The sequence below is a fragment of the Myzus persicae genome, unplaced genomic scaffold (assembly GCF_001856785.1).
Source record: "Myzus persicae strain clone G006 unplaced genomic scaffold, MPER_G0061.0, whole genome shotgun sequence".
NCBI lineage: Eukaryota > Metazoa > Arthropoda > Insecta > Hemiptera > Aphididae > Myzus > Myzus persicae.
This window is the reverse complement of record NW_019103412.1, coordinates 792216-810694: the sequence shown is the minus strand read 5'-3', so window position 1 is coordinate 810694 and position 18479 is coordinate 792216. Positions and strand designations below refer to the sequence as shown.

The 18479-nt window shown below is 26.9% G+C and overlaps 2 protein-coding genes across 7 annotated transcripts; one reads left to right on the top strand and one right to left on the bottom strand.

Moving 5' to 3' along the window:
• Positions 1-984: 984 nt before the first annotated feature.
• Positions 985-12944, top strand: LOC111034421 (alanine aminotransferase 2-like). 5 transcript variants are annotated; one of them, XM_022315658.1, is made up of 13 exons: positions 985-1220; positions 7017-7179; positions 7243-7332; positions 7951-8059; positions 8760-8890; positions 9180-9293; positions 10356-10485; positions 10961-11040; positions 11150-11270; positions 11338-11459; positions 11525-11710; positions 11796-11944; positions 12065-12944. In XM_022315658.1, exons 2-13 carry the CDS (start codon positions 7057-7059, stop codon positions 12153-12155), a joined length of 1446 nt encoding a protein of 481 aa, XP_022171350.1. In that variant the 5' UTR covers positions 985-1220; positions 7017-7056; the 3' UTR covers positions 12156-12944. The 5 variants fall into 5 exon arrangements, with proteins under 5 accessions (XP_022171350.1, XP_022171353.1, XP_022171352.1 ...); XM_022315661.1 differs by lacking the exon at positions 985-1220 and adding an exon at positions 3111-3129; XM_022315660.1 differs by lacking the exon at positions 985-1220 and adding an exon at positions 5690-6215.
• Positions 12945-14351: 1407 nt separating this feature from the next.
• Positions 14352-17246, bottom strand: LOC111034442 (actin-related protein 2/3 complex subunit 1A). 2 transcript variants are annotated; one of them, XM_022315696.1, is made up of 9 exons: positions 17088-17246; positions 16927-16991; positions 16682-16839; positions 16506-16614; positions 15809-16105; positions 15187-15368; positions 14904-15007; positions 14621-14798; positions 14352-14494 (listed from the first exon to the last, which is right to left on the bottom strand). In XM_022315696.1, the coding sequence occupies exons 2-9, from the start codon at positions 16985-16987 to the stop codon at positions 14459-14461; spliced, it is 1125 nt and encodes a 374-aa protein (XP_022171388.1). In that variant the 5' UTR covers positions 16988-16991; positions 17088-17246; the 3' UTR covers positions 14352-14458. The 2 variants fall into 2 exon arrangements, with proteins under 2 accessions (XP_022171388.1, XP_022171387.1); XM_022315695.1 differs by having other exon boundaries at positions 16927-17246.
• Between the last annotated feature and the right edge of the window lie 1233 nt (positions 17247-18479).

The following is an 18479-nucleotide window of genomic DNA, read 5'->3' as shown; positions in this document are numbered from 1 at the left end:
GATACCTACCGCGCCATGATACCTATCCTATAGTGTTGTCTTTCAGTCTTTCGTCTGTGTCAGTAATATACGATGTGCAGATTTTCTAAGATAAAATGGACCAGTACAATATTATTACAGCTGCACCTGGCGGCTGACCTGCCGCAGAAACCCTGAATCCTGAGCACGTTTACGTCTTCAAACTACGAAATACGTTGTATAACCTTTTAATTTTTATAGGTGTATCTTTATTTAGTCTCTAGTTAGCATAAAAGCTCTCAATAAATTCACTATTTTGACTTAAAGATGAATACATTTTTTAGGAGTAACAATATAAAGTGGTTTCTGACATTTCTGTACACAGGTATCCTAAAACCGTTTGCAAAAAATAATGAATTAAACCGCTTATGGTTTAATATACTATAATCAAATACTCAACGACAATATGAATTGTTTATTTGTTATTTGCATGTATATACCTAAACAGTAAACGGACCTATAATTATAACATTATGTTTTATGTACATCATACAAAAGTTTTTTTTTTTTAATCGTGACGCGTAGCATACCTATCTCTAATAATATTATATTTTTTTAATCAAGATAATGTTGAACTTTATCTTAGTTCATGGTTCATTGCTATTTCAAATATAGGTACCTAAGTACCTTACAGATATTTATTATGCAAATAATAAAAACCAATTCAACACTTTATATTTTTAATAAGTACAGGTACTTCATCGTTCACCATTGATTGCTAATAGGTCGTAACTAATTTAATATATTTTTTATTGCTGCTCTTATAAAGATTACATATATAAACAAATTCGGCTCAAGGGCGAAAAATAATCCCATTTATCCCCTCGTTTACATTTGCTGTATATTTCCCCACACCATTTATTTATATTTTATTCGTCCAATGGCAACAACTACAGTGATAACCATATAATAATATATTTCGTAAACAGTACACAAAATAACACATTGATATGGTAGGTAGGTATTTTAGATTTGGCGATTTTTGTGTTCACTTCCCGGCAATGTCACTGCGCGTGAGTGTAACACACCATCACTAGTAATTCGTTAATATTGGCCAAATCGAATAGTTACGAGTAGGCATTTACACGAACTAGTAACTAGTGACTATAGTGACTGCTGCAGATACTTATAGTGCGATATAATTCTTTAAAGTGAGTGTCAAACAGAAAACATCATAAATTCACAAGTATATTATAGTATAGGTATGTATTAAATTATTAAAATGTAAAAATTTTAATTTAATTATAATAATAAATATTATATAGTTATTAGTTATAATAATCTTTTAATCTCTATTAAACTAATCAATACGGTTCTCAGGCCTTGATTCACTGGTGACTGGTCAACAACCAAATAATTCTCATCACAGTTTTTGTGTGTTGTATTATTTACTTTTTAACCTACTGAGATAGTTAATAATCACGGACTATAAATAAACTGCAATTATATTAGTAATAAAATATGTACACCTATAAAATATAATTGGTCTATTCGTAATAGTTATTTGTCAATATATCATGATAACAATTGAAATATTTTCCTGAGGTCATCTGATCGATTAATGGTTGATTTTTTCGGAAGTTGAAAGTATTTCGATTGTAAACCGTCTTACAAAACAATCAACTATATTATTTGAACAATGTAAGCATAGCGTTAATTAATAGTTGAACAATAATGGACAATCAATAATTGTTTTATTTATCAATAAATTATAAAATATATTCAACGTTGTATAATGCAATATGAGGAAGCTAGTTTTAAATTTCTTATAATTATAAGACTCATTTTTTGTCTGTATTTATTTCATAGTTAAAATAACTAAGTTAATTAATAAAACAATTAATCATAATCCATAAATAACTTATATTATGCAGGGTGATTCACAAAGCTTGCTTACCCCTTTTTTCTTCAATAAAGCGGTTATTCTGATTTTTTGTACTACTTAAGGAGTGTCCTGTGGAGATACAAACTTCCGTTTTTCAAGTAAGAACACCCCTTTTTAATTGTAAATTGATTACAGTTCATTAATCTGCTCATTCGAATTTTAAATTAGGTACATCGACATTTTCAAAAAAAATATCCACTAAATAATTTACAGTAAAAATGTGGGGTTCTCATTTGAAAAACAGTAGTTTGTTTCGTTGCAGGACACTCCTTAAGTAGTAAAAAATTGAAGGTAAGGTCTTTAAAAATATTTCAAAATTCTAAAAATCAGAATTTGAATAAATGTATCATTAAAGGAAAAAAGTGGGTGAGCATGCTTGGTGAACCATCCTGTATAATATTAATTTACTATTATATTAATACACTCTAAAAATCAGAATTTGAATAAATGTATCATTAAAGGAAAAAAGTGGGTGAGCATGCTTGGTGAACCATCCTGTATAATATTAATCTACTATTATAATAATACACTACTAAAATTAATAGTGGGATCTTTTTAACATTTAATTAAAAACAGACGTATATATATTATGCATTGTGCCATTGTATCGTAAATTGGTAAATATATTTTTACTGGCGAACGGATCGTGATTCGTGAGGCATCATGATAGCGTGAACGTCTGACACTGACAATTGTCGATACGACAATACTCGATTTCACTACTATATAGACTATATAGTAGGCATATTATATAAGTGTATAGAAAATAAACGAAATATAGCATACACAGCCACATAGGTAACTGCTATCTGATACCATCACTATAATTATAATACACCTATATCTATATGGCTATATTATACATTAATATACCTAATATAGGTACAATATGCATGAAGCTACCATTATTCTTCCGTTCTAGTCCAATGATTCTACTATTGGATAGATTGCGTTAAAAATAATTTCAGAAGACACAAAATAGTTGTTCAATTGCCGTCAGTCAAGTAAAGTACGGTGGGATGGGGCCAGTTCAAGGGGTATTTGTGGCGTCATCGCTACGTCAGTACGCTTAAGGCTTAATCGGGATTTAGATATAGGTACATATACCTATATTATTATGTTATATTTTTTACGTGACAACTGACAAGATAACACATAATAATCATAGACCTCATGGCTCATATACAATAAAGTGTACTACATAGTATAAAGATCTATGGAGTAAGGTAGGTAACATATTAATATATTATATTATGTTGACCTCTCACCTCTATAATAGTGTAATATAGTGCATTCATTGTACATTATTATTATGTAATATTATGTCTTGAGTTTTTATTTTATTTTTGTTTCTCCGTAAATCTATGCGACTTGCATAATACCAATGAGCAAATGATAGTCGGTAGCGGTAGATAATTCTAAAATACTATTCAAAATGTCACGAGATTAATTATATTAATCATAACTACAAACAAAATTAAATACGTATCTGCCTGTATAAAAGTAAAACATATCGAATACCTATACCTACATACATCGAATAGGACGAAAAGGTACCAATAGATTGTCATTAACTATAGGATATCGATTACTCAGAGTTCAGACACGTTCTAAATGTTATTGTTTCAAAAAAAAATAATTTTTTCAGTATACCTCACGTTTATAATTTATATTTCAAAAGTTCGAAATGTTAACAAAAACATTTAAAATTTTGCTTCAGAATATAAAAATATTAAGTATAAATTGACAAATCAAAGTATGCTTGGGATTCCGTAATAGGTAACAATAACATGAGGATGAAATAAATTAGGACATTTAAAAACTTTAACCTGTATACCTGTGTGTATCTTAAACTTAAAAATAAATAACAAATAAACAACGCTAATATTATACACATAGGAACATAATAATTTTTCGCTGATAAAAGAATCAATTAGTAATAACAAATAAATATAAATAATATAGATGGGTATAGTACAATTAATGTACCTATACGTAGGTACGTGACTATACAGACTACATTACGTTTGCCTATTGGCTACTAATATACAGGGCGAATGCCAAGCATGTTCACCCCCATAATATCATCAAAAGAGTAGATAAGTAGGTTCTTGCAACAAACTTCTTTTTTTTTCAAATTAGTACCAATCTTTTTTACTGTAAATTGTTCAGCTGATTACTTTTTTGAAGATTTTAATGTATCTAAATCTAAAGTTGAACGATTAGTAAGTTTTTGATTTATTGAAATGTAGATACTTGATAGTACATATTAACATATCTTATATAATATTATAATATATCTATTGTGTCATAAGTTCTCGTATTAGTCAGGTACCAAGGTCCTAAGGATATACTTAACTTTAAAAATAGTTTTTCAAATGTCGTCCAATATTATATCCTCAGAAAATTTTTAGAAATTATTAAATATTAAAATATTAATGTGTACCTATAATTACTATGATTTTAAAATCTTCATAGAACCCATATCTTTCAAACCTATTAGGTGTATATCATCATTTTACCTATTATCCTTAGTACACACAAAATTAAATAATCTAAATCCTTGTTTGAATTTTGATTAAAATATATTAAAATTTTCAAAAAAGTCATCCAGGTACTTAAAATTTACAGGAATAAAGGATATTCTTATTCAAATAAATTAGTTGATATCGTTGCAATGCACTCCTAAAATGATATACAAAATCTACGCCGTTTCTATGTTTAAAATTACGCCATTGCGGTCCTTAAGTTTAGGTAGGTAGGTGGCAAGAACTTAGAAATTCGGATCTAAATATATTTATTATTAAAAGAAAATATTGGGGTGTTCATACTTGCCTTGGATTACATTGTATATTTGTTTAAGAATATGATTATATGAATTAAACATCTGCACGTACGACGTACCTATCAACTACTAAGACCTATAATGCCATTAATATAATTTATAATGCGCTTATGCGCATATTATTCAGGTATCTATTATTTATTATTTAGAAAAAACCGATTTATTATAATAATGTATTATTTACCAATATGCCAATATCTAGATAGGTAATACAATTAAGAGGTTGGACGTATAGGTATATAGTTAATACCAAATACGTACTATATTAACTAGGTGATAATATAGTTAATAATTATTTATTGCGCTGTTATATTATTTATTTATCATTACTTACTTATTATGCAAATATTTAATTCATTAACATTATCAATGTATTATTATTTACATCGATAAAATAAAATAAACATAATATATGGTATATAATAGATATTAGATTTATGAATAAGGTCCCTATATCCATATATATTTATATGATGTATATATTAAATAGGTAACAGAGTATATAAACCCTGTTTATTGTAGCCTGCGGGTATTTATTGATTATTTCGTGGCTTTTTCGAAGTTTGCAATTGGGTATAATTATTATTTATGAATTTATGATGTCCATTCAAAAGAACGTATAACATTAATGAGGAGTATAGTGAAATATATCGCATGTTTAAATGTATAATGCCGAATTGCCGACAACAGAGCAATGGAATGAAAAACATAAATGTTTAATTATGTCATATGCGTGGGCGTCAGACAAGTACAAAGTCTCAATCGAGTGGTAACAGAGATTAAACGACCCTTTATAAATATACACTAGTGTAGCCAGTGTAGGTACTAGTCAAGTAGATCATCAAGAAGACTGGAGACTGCATACATTCCATGATTATAATAATGCCTATCTTATACTTTATAGATTATTTATTTGATTTTGGTAAACTCGCCATCATATTGTTATTATTAGATACTAATTTACTACTCGTGTTAGTCGTTAGCTATTACTATTAATCTACTGATTACATATTGTAATTTGTAATTGTTGCAATTTGCTATGTAATCGAACGACACGGTCGACATTAAAGGCTGAAACCATCTTTGTAGAAAAAACCGAATCTACAACGTAGAGTTGTGTCGTTCGCGAACGGACGGGTCGCATGTATTTTTGCACGTATCTGCGAGACTACACAACTGTGCGCACTGCGCAATATATTATTATGATATAATATAGGTCAACGGGCATAAAATATATGGATATAACGACATGCGAGGCTCTAACGATTTCTCCGACAACCGCGCATTCCCCATTTCCCCACTGCCACAGCCGCACGTAGCGTAAAGTTCCTGACAAATAATATCAAAAAAATCTCAATTTACTCGAACGATATATATCTTATCACTTATCAGACAGTCACTCCTCACTCGGTCAAGTGTCAACCGTCAAAACACTCAAAACTCTCTCGAAAGAGTGCACGCCCTATAGTGAGTTCCGTCGTGTATGTATATTGTGTATAGAAGTACTATAATAGGCACCATACTTTGGCGCCACTATTTAGGCAATACTGGTTTACGGTAAACTAATGACTTTTCTAGTAAAATAATAATAGTAATAATAATAACAATATTTAAATTTAAAAAGTGAAAGTAACACGGACGTCTTATCATCTACATACGTTTATAAATTAAGTTTATAAATTATAAAACTCATACCATTATAATATACCTAATATTGTATCGTATCATATAGGTAAGAAAACAAATAAATATACATAGTTTTTTTTTCTCATATAAACATAAATACATAATATATTACATTCATATTATATATATGTATATATTATTGACATATTTAGTATTTACGGAAAATTTAAGAGCCAAGTATAACATAGCGATACAATTTAACTGAGGTCGATCAAAGTTGTACTTTTGTTGTGCTGAGTCCAATTTCTTTTCGATAACACTTGGCCGTTGGTCAATAGATTACGTCCGAACTGTATAATTGTTTTTATCTTAATACAAAACGAATACCTAATTGTTCTAATCAGTCTTTTGCCTTTACTTATACGTTAAATGTTTTGATATTTCATTACATGCACAACATTACAAGACTGTCTTGGTGTCCGTATTGTTTTACTTGATTATTTGAAAACTAATTGTGCTCGTAATTTAAAATAAAAATTTAAATATGTCACTGCAAAGGCTAAATAAATTTGTAAGATGTTCGGAAAACTACAATTTATGCCGTTATGTCAAGTCACAATTAGAATTTTCCCCATTTTTGAGGTTGTCTGTGAAATCAAAGAACTTTTCCACCGGCCAAAATATGTCGTCGAATCAGAAGGTATTAAATTTAGACAATATGAATCCAAACGTAAGGATAATGGAATATGCTGTTCGTGGACCGTTATTGATAAGAGCTACAGAAATTGAAAATGAATTGAAAAAGGTTTGTGTGTTTTTTTTTTTAATATTAATATTTTTTCATGTTCTCAAAAATATTCAATTTTAGGGTATTGAAAAACCTTTTAAAGAAGTGCTTAAGGCAAATATTGGTGATTGCCATGCAATGGGACAAAAGCCAATTACATTCATACGCCAGGTACAGTTATATTCATTCCTTATTCAATGGCAGATTTAACAGTAATTTGTAGCAAAAACCAATGGGACTCCCTACTCAGGTTTTGAAGAGAATATATTCTTAAGTAAGCTAGTGATCCATTTTTTACTTCAAAACAAAATTAACACAAATACTTTTATGAGATATTTAACTCTTAAATCCTCTAGAAGTACCTACTTTATTTTTGTAATTTATAAAAAATATAAATAATTAAGTATGTGCAATTGAAGTAGGCAATATTGTTTGAACATTTAAACCAAGTAAAATTAAGAATCCTTGTTTAAAAAATTTAATTTTTTAAAATGTATATTCTATTTTTTTCTAATTTCATGTTCGTTCATACTATGTATTACTGTTTTTTTTAAAAATATTTTATTTATCATTGGAAATTCAACAACCTAATTTCAATCTTCATTAACCATAAGTACTATTTTAACATCATCAAATATTTCCTTGATTGAACATTCCCTACATTAGTTAGGATGCTTAAACCTCAAATATCACTATTTAGGTCTTATAATCTCTTGCACTCAAATACAATATTATATCAACTAACAAAGCAAATATTTTTATACTTATTCATTATCTAATTTTGTTAAGGTTTTAGCTTTGGTATCTCAACCAGAACTTTTGGATGATGATCGATATCCTGAGGATGTTAAGGAACGTGCAAGAACTATTTTAGATGGATGCCGTGGTGGAAGTGTTGGTAATTTAATTCAGAATATTTGAATAATTATTTATATTTATAAATTAAACACTATAATTTGTATAATCATATTTATAAATTAAACACTTTAATTTGTACTATCATATTTTATAAATTATTAATAACATAACGTTTATTATCTGAGTACCCAGTTAATCTCATAATCATTTGAGTTTATGAAACACGTGTTCTATTATAAAAATGTTTTAATGTAGGTACTGAGGTTCTACTTCAATTTGTATGTGTACTAATTAAATTAATATATAAGTCCTTGAGCTGTCACATTGAATTAGTATATACCATCTTAGATTATTTTATATTATAACTATTGAGTAATAAAACATTTATTCATAATATTATTATAAATTGCTCTACAAAGGCATTATACAGCTGTAATACTCTAAAATGCCAAGGTTATAAAACAGTTATTGAACCTCACCATTCTTTTATACTGAAGATTTTTAAAAGGTTTTTCATTTGAACTCATTTATCATTACAAATTGTATTGTAAAATTGCAAGAAATGCCGAGAATGCTCTAGTTCATTTGTTGTTCTTATTGTTAGAGATCATTAATACGGTAAAATATATACCTATATTAAAATTTTGAATGGATTTTTTTTGATTATTATATAATATCAAAGAGGAATATTTTTATGATATATTAATTTATTACTAATTATCATGTTGTTTTTATTATAGGGTCTTATACTGATTCTCCAGGAATAGAAATAATAAGAAAACATGTTGCTCAATATATTGAACGTCGAGATGGTATTCCTTGTGATTATTTAAATGTCCTCTTGTGTGCTGGTGCATCAGATGGAATAAAAGTTTGTATTTAAATTTAAATAATAAGGTTATATGCAAAGTTTCACTTGAATTAGGTTTATATTAATTTAAATTATATTTTTGATTAATATTTATTTATTTTACAAAATTATACAGACATTTGGGTATAAAAATAAAAATAATAAATCTTTCTACTTTAATGAGTAACTTGTGTTGGGGTTTAGCTCTAATTATTTAGTTACTACATTATTAGTGCTATTATATAATATGTAGGCAATATTTAGTAAAAAGGTAATATGTAAATTATAAATAAACTATTGATTGTTTTAGGCTATTCTACGATTATTGGTTGCTGATGTGGATGGAAAAAAACCTGGTGTTTTAATCCCTATTCCACAATATCCATTATATTCTGCTACATTAGCAGAGTTTAATGTAAAACAGGTTAGTGTAATAACTTAATTATTATGATATTTACTTATAGGTTACAGGTGTCTTCAACCAGTCAATCTTTAATTTAATAAATGTTAAATAGTCAATTGCAATAAAATGTTATAACTTTATTACCATCACATTCATAATATAGATAATATAAAAACTGCTAGAATTTGTATGTGGCCAATCGTGTTGAGTGGTATCTCAGTACCATCTAGGTATTTTTAAATATTGTCAGTTACAAGTTTATAACTCAATATGCATAATTATAATACATACAATATACAAGAAATAATATTATACACACATAGTTTAAAAAAATATATAAGTTAAATATTAAAAATAAAATATATGAGTTGATTAATAGAAACTTCAAATTTGAACTGTAGCTCACTAGTTGAAAAATGCCAAGAACCCTTGGGTACTGACTACAGGATTGTATGTCGTATCTGGTTTGTGTGTATGTCTTGATTAAAATTATTTTCATTTGTACATAAATTGAATGGCTTTTAAATAAAATAATATTGAATGAATGATTTAACAATTGGTAATTTTTATTAATTTTCTTTCATTTTTGTAACTTAATAAATCATATTTTTTCCATCTTATCTTTGCACCTTTTACTCTTAAAGAATGTATTGCACATTTTTACCTATAACCCGAGTATATTTTATCTTTTATACTTGTTAGTATTATAATTTATTAAAATCAATATAGTACAGCAGTTAGTATACTATACACAGTATGTTTCACCAAGCATTTTTACTCACCTATTTTCCTCCAACAATTTACTCATTCAAGAATTTATAAAAATTGACTTATTCCGTTTATTTTAAGAATAAATGGGCTGAGCATGCTTGGTGAACCACCCCTTATGTAGTTCTGTTTAATGTCATGAAAAATTAGAATTCTGCAATGGAAACTTATTTATACTTAAATGGTTTACAAAAACAATAAATTCTTCTATTATGTTTTATGTAGCTTTTATTAATCTTATAATTATTTCTCTAAAAATGTGATTGGTAATTAGTATTTTTTAATCATTTCGCTTGTTTGGGTTGTTTTTATTAGGTTGGATACTTTTTAGATGAAAATAAAAATTGGGGTTTGGATGTGAACGAATTAGAACGCTCAATAACTGAAGCACGCAAACATTGTAATCCCAGAGCTATTGTGGTTATTAATCCTGGCAATCCAACTGGTTTGTTATTAGTTTTATTAATTACTTATTAATTAATAATTATTTAATTTCAGTTGTGGTGTTAAACTCCAAAATTATTTATAATAAATGATAACATTTAAATTCAAATAGTCTTGTAATTTAATCAGGTGGGTTATCTTAAATTACCATTGTCAATTTTAAACCCATGTGGTGGCACAATTATAGTTTAGTGAATTTTTTGTCTCTTAGAATATTTAGATTGACAGGCAAGAAATGTGGGATGTTACTGAACGAAAATGGTAGATGACTAGACTGCACTAAAATTTGTATATAACGCCATAGAGTATAATCAAGTTAAAAAATAATTATTGTATTTATGTTTTACTTATTCTAAATCCTTCAAACTTTAAGTAAACTAATTGTATACTGTCACTGTCTAATTTGTGTAGTTTTATTTTATACTTAAAAATATTGTAATTATCTGTTTTATAGTTAGCATGTTTGAATTGTTTAGGCCAAGTATTAACCAAAGAAAATGTGGTGGATGTTATTAAATTTGCATATAAAGAAAAATTGTTCTTACTTGCTGATGAGGTAATACATATTTATATTTTTTTATATACCAATAATTATGTGTAAAAAATACAACTATTTTATTTTTTAATATTATTTTTATTTTATAACAAATGTTTTTTGTGCCTAGGTTTATCAAGATAATGTGTATGCTGAAGGAAGTAAATTTTATTCATTTAAGAAGGTATTAACTGAATTAGGATCTCCTTATAGTGAAATGGAATTGGCATCATTTATGTCTTGTTCTAAAGGTAATTAAATACTGTATAATAGTAATGACGATTTTATTATAGTAATATTATTGTAAAATTATGTTAGGTTATATGGGAGAATGTGGCTTAAGAGGTGGTTACACAGAAGTGATTAATTTGGATCCCGAAGTTAAAGCAATGTTACTCAAATCTGTGTCAGCTATGTTATGTCCTACAGTTCTTGGCCAAGTAATTCATTTTTGTAATTTGTTTACAGTCATTATTATTTCATTTTATTTTTATTGTTAAAATAGACTGTGATGGACTGTGTTGTAAATCCTCCACAACCAGATGAACCATCATATGAGAGTTTTCAAAAAGAAAAAAATGGTGTACTGAAATCTTTAGCAGAAAGAGCCAAATTGGTAGCTGATACATTTAACAGTATTCCTGGAATGTCCTGCAATCCAGTGCAAGGTGCAATGTATGCTTTTCCACAAGTATGTTTACTTAATTTTTTATGCTTATTTAACTAGTATAAATTTAAAGTTTAACTTTAACCATAAATATTAATTCCATTTATAGTTCAAGTTACCTGAAAGAGCAATAAAGGAAGCAAAAAATCAAGGAATTGAACCCAATGCATTTTATGCGTTCCAACTTTTGGAAAGTACTGGTATTTGTATTGTACCTGGATCTGGATTTGGACAGGTTGAAGGAACTTATCATTTTAGGTACAAATAATAATAATATTTAGTTTGATTAGTTAAGATGTATAAAGTGCAATCTAAATTCCTTATCATCCCTTAAATATAAAATATATTAATCATATTAATATTATACATTTTTTTCAGAACAACAATCCTTCCTCAGCCAGATAAATTGAAAAATATGTTGGACAATTTCAAAGATTTTCATTTGAAATTTATAGAACAATGGAAATAATATTTGAAAAAAAAGTTTTGCAATAAATATATCATTTAAGTAGAAATAAAATATCAATTACATTTAAATTTTACAACTGATACAAAATATAAGTGATCTATTTAAAATCTATGCTAAACTTACAGTATTTTTACAATTTAACTTAATTTTTTTTAGCCAGAGATAATTATATATTGCAGTTTACTAGGGATATAATATTGTTTCATTTACTAGATAGAATCGTTCCTACATATTTTAAACAAAACAATGAATTATTATTTATTTAATTTGTTGCCATTAACGTTAAGGAGATGGATATTGTATTTTAAATTAATTGTATTTTTATGTTTATCCTTAACATAATTACCATTTACCAAGACTGCTCAAGATTTAAAAAAAGTGCCCGGTTCTTTAAATAATATTTTTTATTTTTAAACATCACTACAAACTATTTATTTTGGTGTGGAAATGTTTACCCTTGTACTTATTTATGTTTTCATATTAGATTTAATTTCACCTAAAACTGTTAACAGCATAACTATCTCTGCGAGTTATTAATTAGTTATGCTAGTCTAAATTTAATTAAAATTTTATCTGTTAATAATTAATTATTCAAAACTTGATAACTCAATATTAGTTTATAAAAATATCCAATTTCGTCAGAAATTAGAATAAATGCAATTAAAACAATATTTTCTAGTTATAAAATTCTTATACCAAAACTGTTATTAAATCCATCCTTGCGTTACTTAATTATTTTTACTCAAAATGTACCATTTTTATTTTTACATCTGAGTTATTTCTGAAACAATTGTGTTTAAAAAAAAATGAATGTGTGTAATGTATTCTTTAATTATAATTTATTAGTTTTTATTATTGTATGTAATATTTATTAATGTATAGTTTCATTCATAAACAAATTAGATATGTTTAATATTAAACTAAATATTATTAAAAGCTTACAATTTATTATAGTAATTTAAACTATCAGTATAATTGTATTGGATATTATATTGTTCTGTTTTTGTTCTATAACTACCACCATTGAGTAATCTATTTACTACTGTCTACTAACTATACTATACTCAATGCTACTACTTATAATTGTTTAAATAAAGTTGTTAAAGTAAAAATAATATTTAACTAGTACTTTTATTTTAATTTATACTGTGGTCAGAGTTGAAAAAATTATTACTCCAACAAACATAAATTTGGATAGTTTTCAAACAGGTTAATAGAATAGAAAAATAATTGAATACAATTGTTGTTTAAAACAATTTGAATCATTACAAAAGGTATATTTGAACAACATGCTACTCTGACTAGTATGAACTGTGTCTGTATTTTAAAACACCGATTGTTGTACGAAGGACTGAAGGAGTGTCTAAAAAATTATCAGTTGAACTTTGAACTGATTCAGTTTGCTGTATAGGCGACTTGGGGGTAGGTTGCTACATGCTTGGTCACATATTTTGTAACTGTTGTCCTAAAATTTAAGCCTACGGGCCTTACTTGAGGGCTAACATTTTATCTGTTAATACATAAAATCCATATTGTTCTAAAATATGTGATTTTAAATTAAGTAATATATTTTTATATTATTACTATATATTGTATAGTATACAAATCATTCAAATTAATACGTATGGATCCATAATAATTTATTAACATTTACTAAAAGGTCCTCATTCAATCTACATTAAGGTCTGCGCTGCCTATGCTTTATTGGGTAAATTTATTAGATCAGGACATCATTAGTCATTACTACAGATCTAAGATACAACACAATTTTAGTTATTATGACTAACACTATAATTTAACACATATTAATACAATGATTTATAATTTACAAATAGACAAAATTGTTATCTTTTAAGGAATAATTATTACATAAATATTAATAGCTAACATGTAGGCTGTCTGTATTATATATATATAATATCATGTTGAAAATAATCATGACTCTTTTGAAATGAGTTGTATTGTTTTTAATTTAACGCATTGTTTAATATTCAATAGATACCAGTATGACATGGATAGAAAAAATAAGTGTGATAAATTCTATTGTTATAATGTTTATTTATTTTGTTCTTATTTATAGTAGCCACATATAAACAGAAATACACAGACATAATAAATTAAATAAATATTTTGAAAAATATTGATGATGTTACTATGCATTTATCACAATATTTTTAATAATAAAATTATAATAAATAATGTAAAAAAGTATAATTTAATAAAATAACAAATAATTAGTAACAGTATAAGTAATTATTGAAATCAAATAGAATTATGTACATATAATTGTAGTTCCACTGAGGTTAGATTTTTAAGCCTTGGAGTAATTTATCTAAACTCTAAAATAAAAAAATAAAACATTAGTTATTATATTTTATGACAAAGATAATATATAATATATATATATATAGTAGTGCAAATACATTTTTTTTGTATTTCTGAGACAAAAACTACGTGTTACTTACGTTGAGTTCCCATAGTATTATTTTTCCATCCAAACCACTACTAGTGAACTTCAAAACGGCATCATTTGACTCAGTATGAACACGCAAACATGTTAATGTATTTTGATGTTTAGTATCAAGTTCATAGTCACTATTGATTCGTGCTTGGCGATCTAAGCTTTGAAATTTTTTCATTGCACTAGAAAACATATTTCATGAATAATATTATCTAATATATTAAAACCTAAATCATAATATATATTCTTTATACTCCTTAAATTTCTTGTCCATAATTACTAGTTACCTTAGACCAGCAGCTTCTTTTTTCTGAGAACTGTCAATTTTAGAAACAAATTGCACTTTGTTATTGGAGTCAATGCAGTACAACATTGGACAACATCCATGACCCTATTTACATTAAAATATTAATTTATACTAAAAGTTTTTGACGTTTTAACTATTAATACCTAATACCTATAGTTTAAAATCTGATCATAATGATTAATTTAATAGATTCGACTATTATTTTCTTAATTTAGTAATTTATTGTAAAAGTGTATTTTAATTTATAATAATTATGAACTCACTGCAGCAACTAGTGCTCGATCAGAAACCCAAATACAGCTTATGAACGGTAACTCATTTGTTTTTAATTTATTTACAACTATGCTACCTTTAGATACATCAGCAATAGTAATAGATGAATCATGAGCAACCCAACACAATCGGTTACCAATTTTATTAAATGCTAGTCCATGAATCCATCCACCTAAAAATATAAACAATTCAGTAAAAATAAAAATCACATTAATTAATACACTATATTAATTTGATATTTTCCCATAGAATTTTAAGTGTTAAGTTCACTGAATGTTTTTGTGTAATTATAACTTAAATGTTTATGGTATAGTTCAATAAAAGTTCAGAGTTCAATGGAAGAACAATTGTTAAATAATGTTAATGGGTTTTAGGAATCAAATATGTATAAATTTAATGTACATCTAGCTTGTTAGGAGTAATATGAAGTAAATATATTAAGTACATAGGTTTACAGCCATATTTCGTTAGATGATAATTTTTCAATACAACTATTTTTTTATAGACTATGCTGTTTTTACTAAAGTGTCTTAACAAAGTTATATTATTAATGCAAATATTTGTAATAAATACTTATAAGTAATTACATGTGTGTAAAATATATAAATTTACCTCCTCTAGAAGAATTTGTAAACTCGGCAACTAAATTTGGCACAGAGGTATCATCAGTATCCCATTCAGTTTTTACTTTTTGACACTGGTCAACTTCTTTCATATGTACATTAAACAGTCTTACTCGAAAATCGGCAGTACCAGTAGCTAATACCATGTTATTTGGATGCCAATCTAATGCTGTTACTGTAGATCGGATGGGTTTTTTTATATGTTTTGACACCCACCAATCATTTTCTACTTCAAAATAGCACACAGATATTAATTGAGCTCCTGAACCAACTGCAAATTTTTTCTCTAGAAATAATTATAAAACCATGTGTTAATATAATATTTATAATAAATAAGAATATAGATTTTAAAATATTGATACCAATATAGACAAACAAAAGTAGTACATTTTGTAATGTTTTGTTATTTTAATACCATTTTCATGTAGTAAAGAAAATTATGTATTTAAAAATTAAGTTATTAAATAATTTGAGCAACACATTTTTATTTCAAAAAGATATACTTAATGGTAAAGTACATTTTTTTATAAGTTATAATAAACTAAGATAAATATAAAAGAAACATATTGAAAAATGCAAGTAATTAATTGTTACAAACACAGTTCAATAAGAATTATGAGTAAATTATAAATATACTGTAGAATGTTGATACCTGACATACAAATGTGATATTATAGCAAAATTACCATTTGGCGACCATTTAACACAAGTTGCGGCTCTACTTATTCTTAATAATACAAGAGTTGGTTTCCATTTTCCCTTGTCATCAATTGTCCATACATATGCATTACGATCCTATTAAGTGGTAAAAGTAATATAATTGTAAATAAAAAAATATAGATACATTTAATAGAAAACTTACAGCTGAGCAAGTAACAATTCGATTAGTGTTAGGTGCCCAATCAATTCCAGTTACTAGAAGTCCATGCTGATCTAGGTTATCTAACAATGTCCAGTCACTCAAATTTGGTTCATATTTGTATATTTGCACTTCATTACTATTTGGAATTACTGCTATCTCTATACAATAATATTATTCAATCAAAGAATTAATAACATTTTTTGATAGACTTCAAACTATAATTTTGTTGATTTAATCAAACTTACGAGTTCTATTTGCATTCCACGAATGTGAAGTAACTGGATTATCGCCTAAGTTGTATTCCATTGTACTAAATTGAGAAAATTAAAATTAAACTTTTAGATATTATTTTAAATTATGATTAAAAAAACTTTTTTTTAAATATTAGATGATTTTCGGATATTACTAAATAGTAAATACGGTGACGGTTCTTATCAAACTTAGCTACTCCCAAGCCCCAAACTTCCAACTTCAATTAAGTACCCAGTCACCAAGAGTCCAAGTGAGTACAGGAACAGGATGGGTGAGTAACCGAGTCCCAAACTTCCAAAACGGGCTGGCGGGCGGCGGCTCACGGACAGCTCAGCAGTGTAGCACTCCGTATTAAGTGATAAACAGTATGACACTATGCACAATAATAATCGTACAATAATATTCGGTTATTCAAGCAAAAGGCAATATTTAATTTTCGGCCTTAGGGACTGTTTTGGACAATGTGTCAATGTATGCATTTTAAGACGAATTTACTATTTAATTGTTATTTTATAAATAAATTAATTTTGATATAAAACATTTCCAAACAGGAAATAAAGCCTCTTGCTTCCTCCTGTTCCCAAACAACGAACATTCCCAGGAAGTTATTCCTAATCCCACCATATAGAGAAGATTCTTCCAAAGCCTATTGTACTATGAATTTTCAATTTAAAAATGTTACAAGTTATAATTTATTCAAATGAAATATGGTGGTATAAATAGTACTAAAGACACAAATATGGGAATTTATGATCAATGGGGGAGGGATATAACCACCCCTTGACCACGAGGTACGCCACTGTCTATATACCTATATAAGGCTAGAAAGTTCATATTATGTTACTATAGTTAGAAGGTACCTACTTGTAGTTGTTTAATAACTGCAGCTTCGCTATTTAGTGGGTGGTAAAGGGTGTACTTTTATTTTTTATAGGTCTCATTGTTCTGTTATACAATTTACAAACTCGACAATTACCGATGTTATGACATATTATTATTATCAAAGTATTTATTAACTCTGTTAAGGCTATTTATAAATTTATAACCATTTTAAAATTTGTATAGTTTTAGATTCTGAGTGGTACAATGAATGTATTGATTTTACAATGATGTGTTTTTTGAAACCAGAGCTCTATACATTTATTTAGATGTATACTGTATAGTATAATTTATGTATAATATTAAAAAATGAATTGTAAATTATTATACAAAATCGATTTAGCAAAAAAACTGAATACATTTATAATTAAAGTTAATGGCCAAAATGCCGAATTGGGACTCTAGCTTCTATGGTATTATTTATAATAATAATAATAATAATTTTAGTTCGAATTATCTCCATTAAAGTACAGTTACAAGCACAGTCGCACAGATAATACATATATGTATTAGATATGGTTACAACTTTACAAGTTACAACTACCTACATCACTAAATGTTACAAATTACAAATAGGTACACAACTATTTTAAGAAATTAACATAACTACTGATTAGGTTGTTAAATTGAGTAAAATGATCTGTCGGGTTCTGCTACACAACTATGT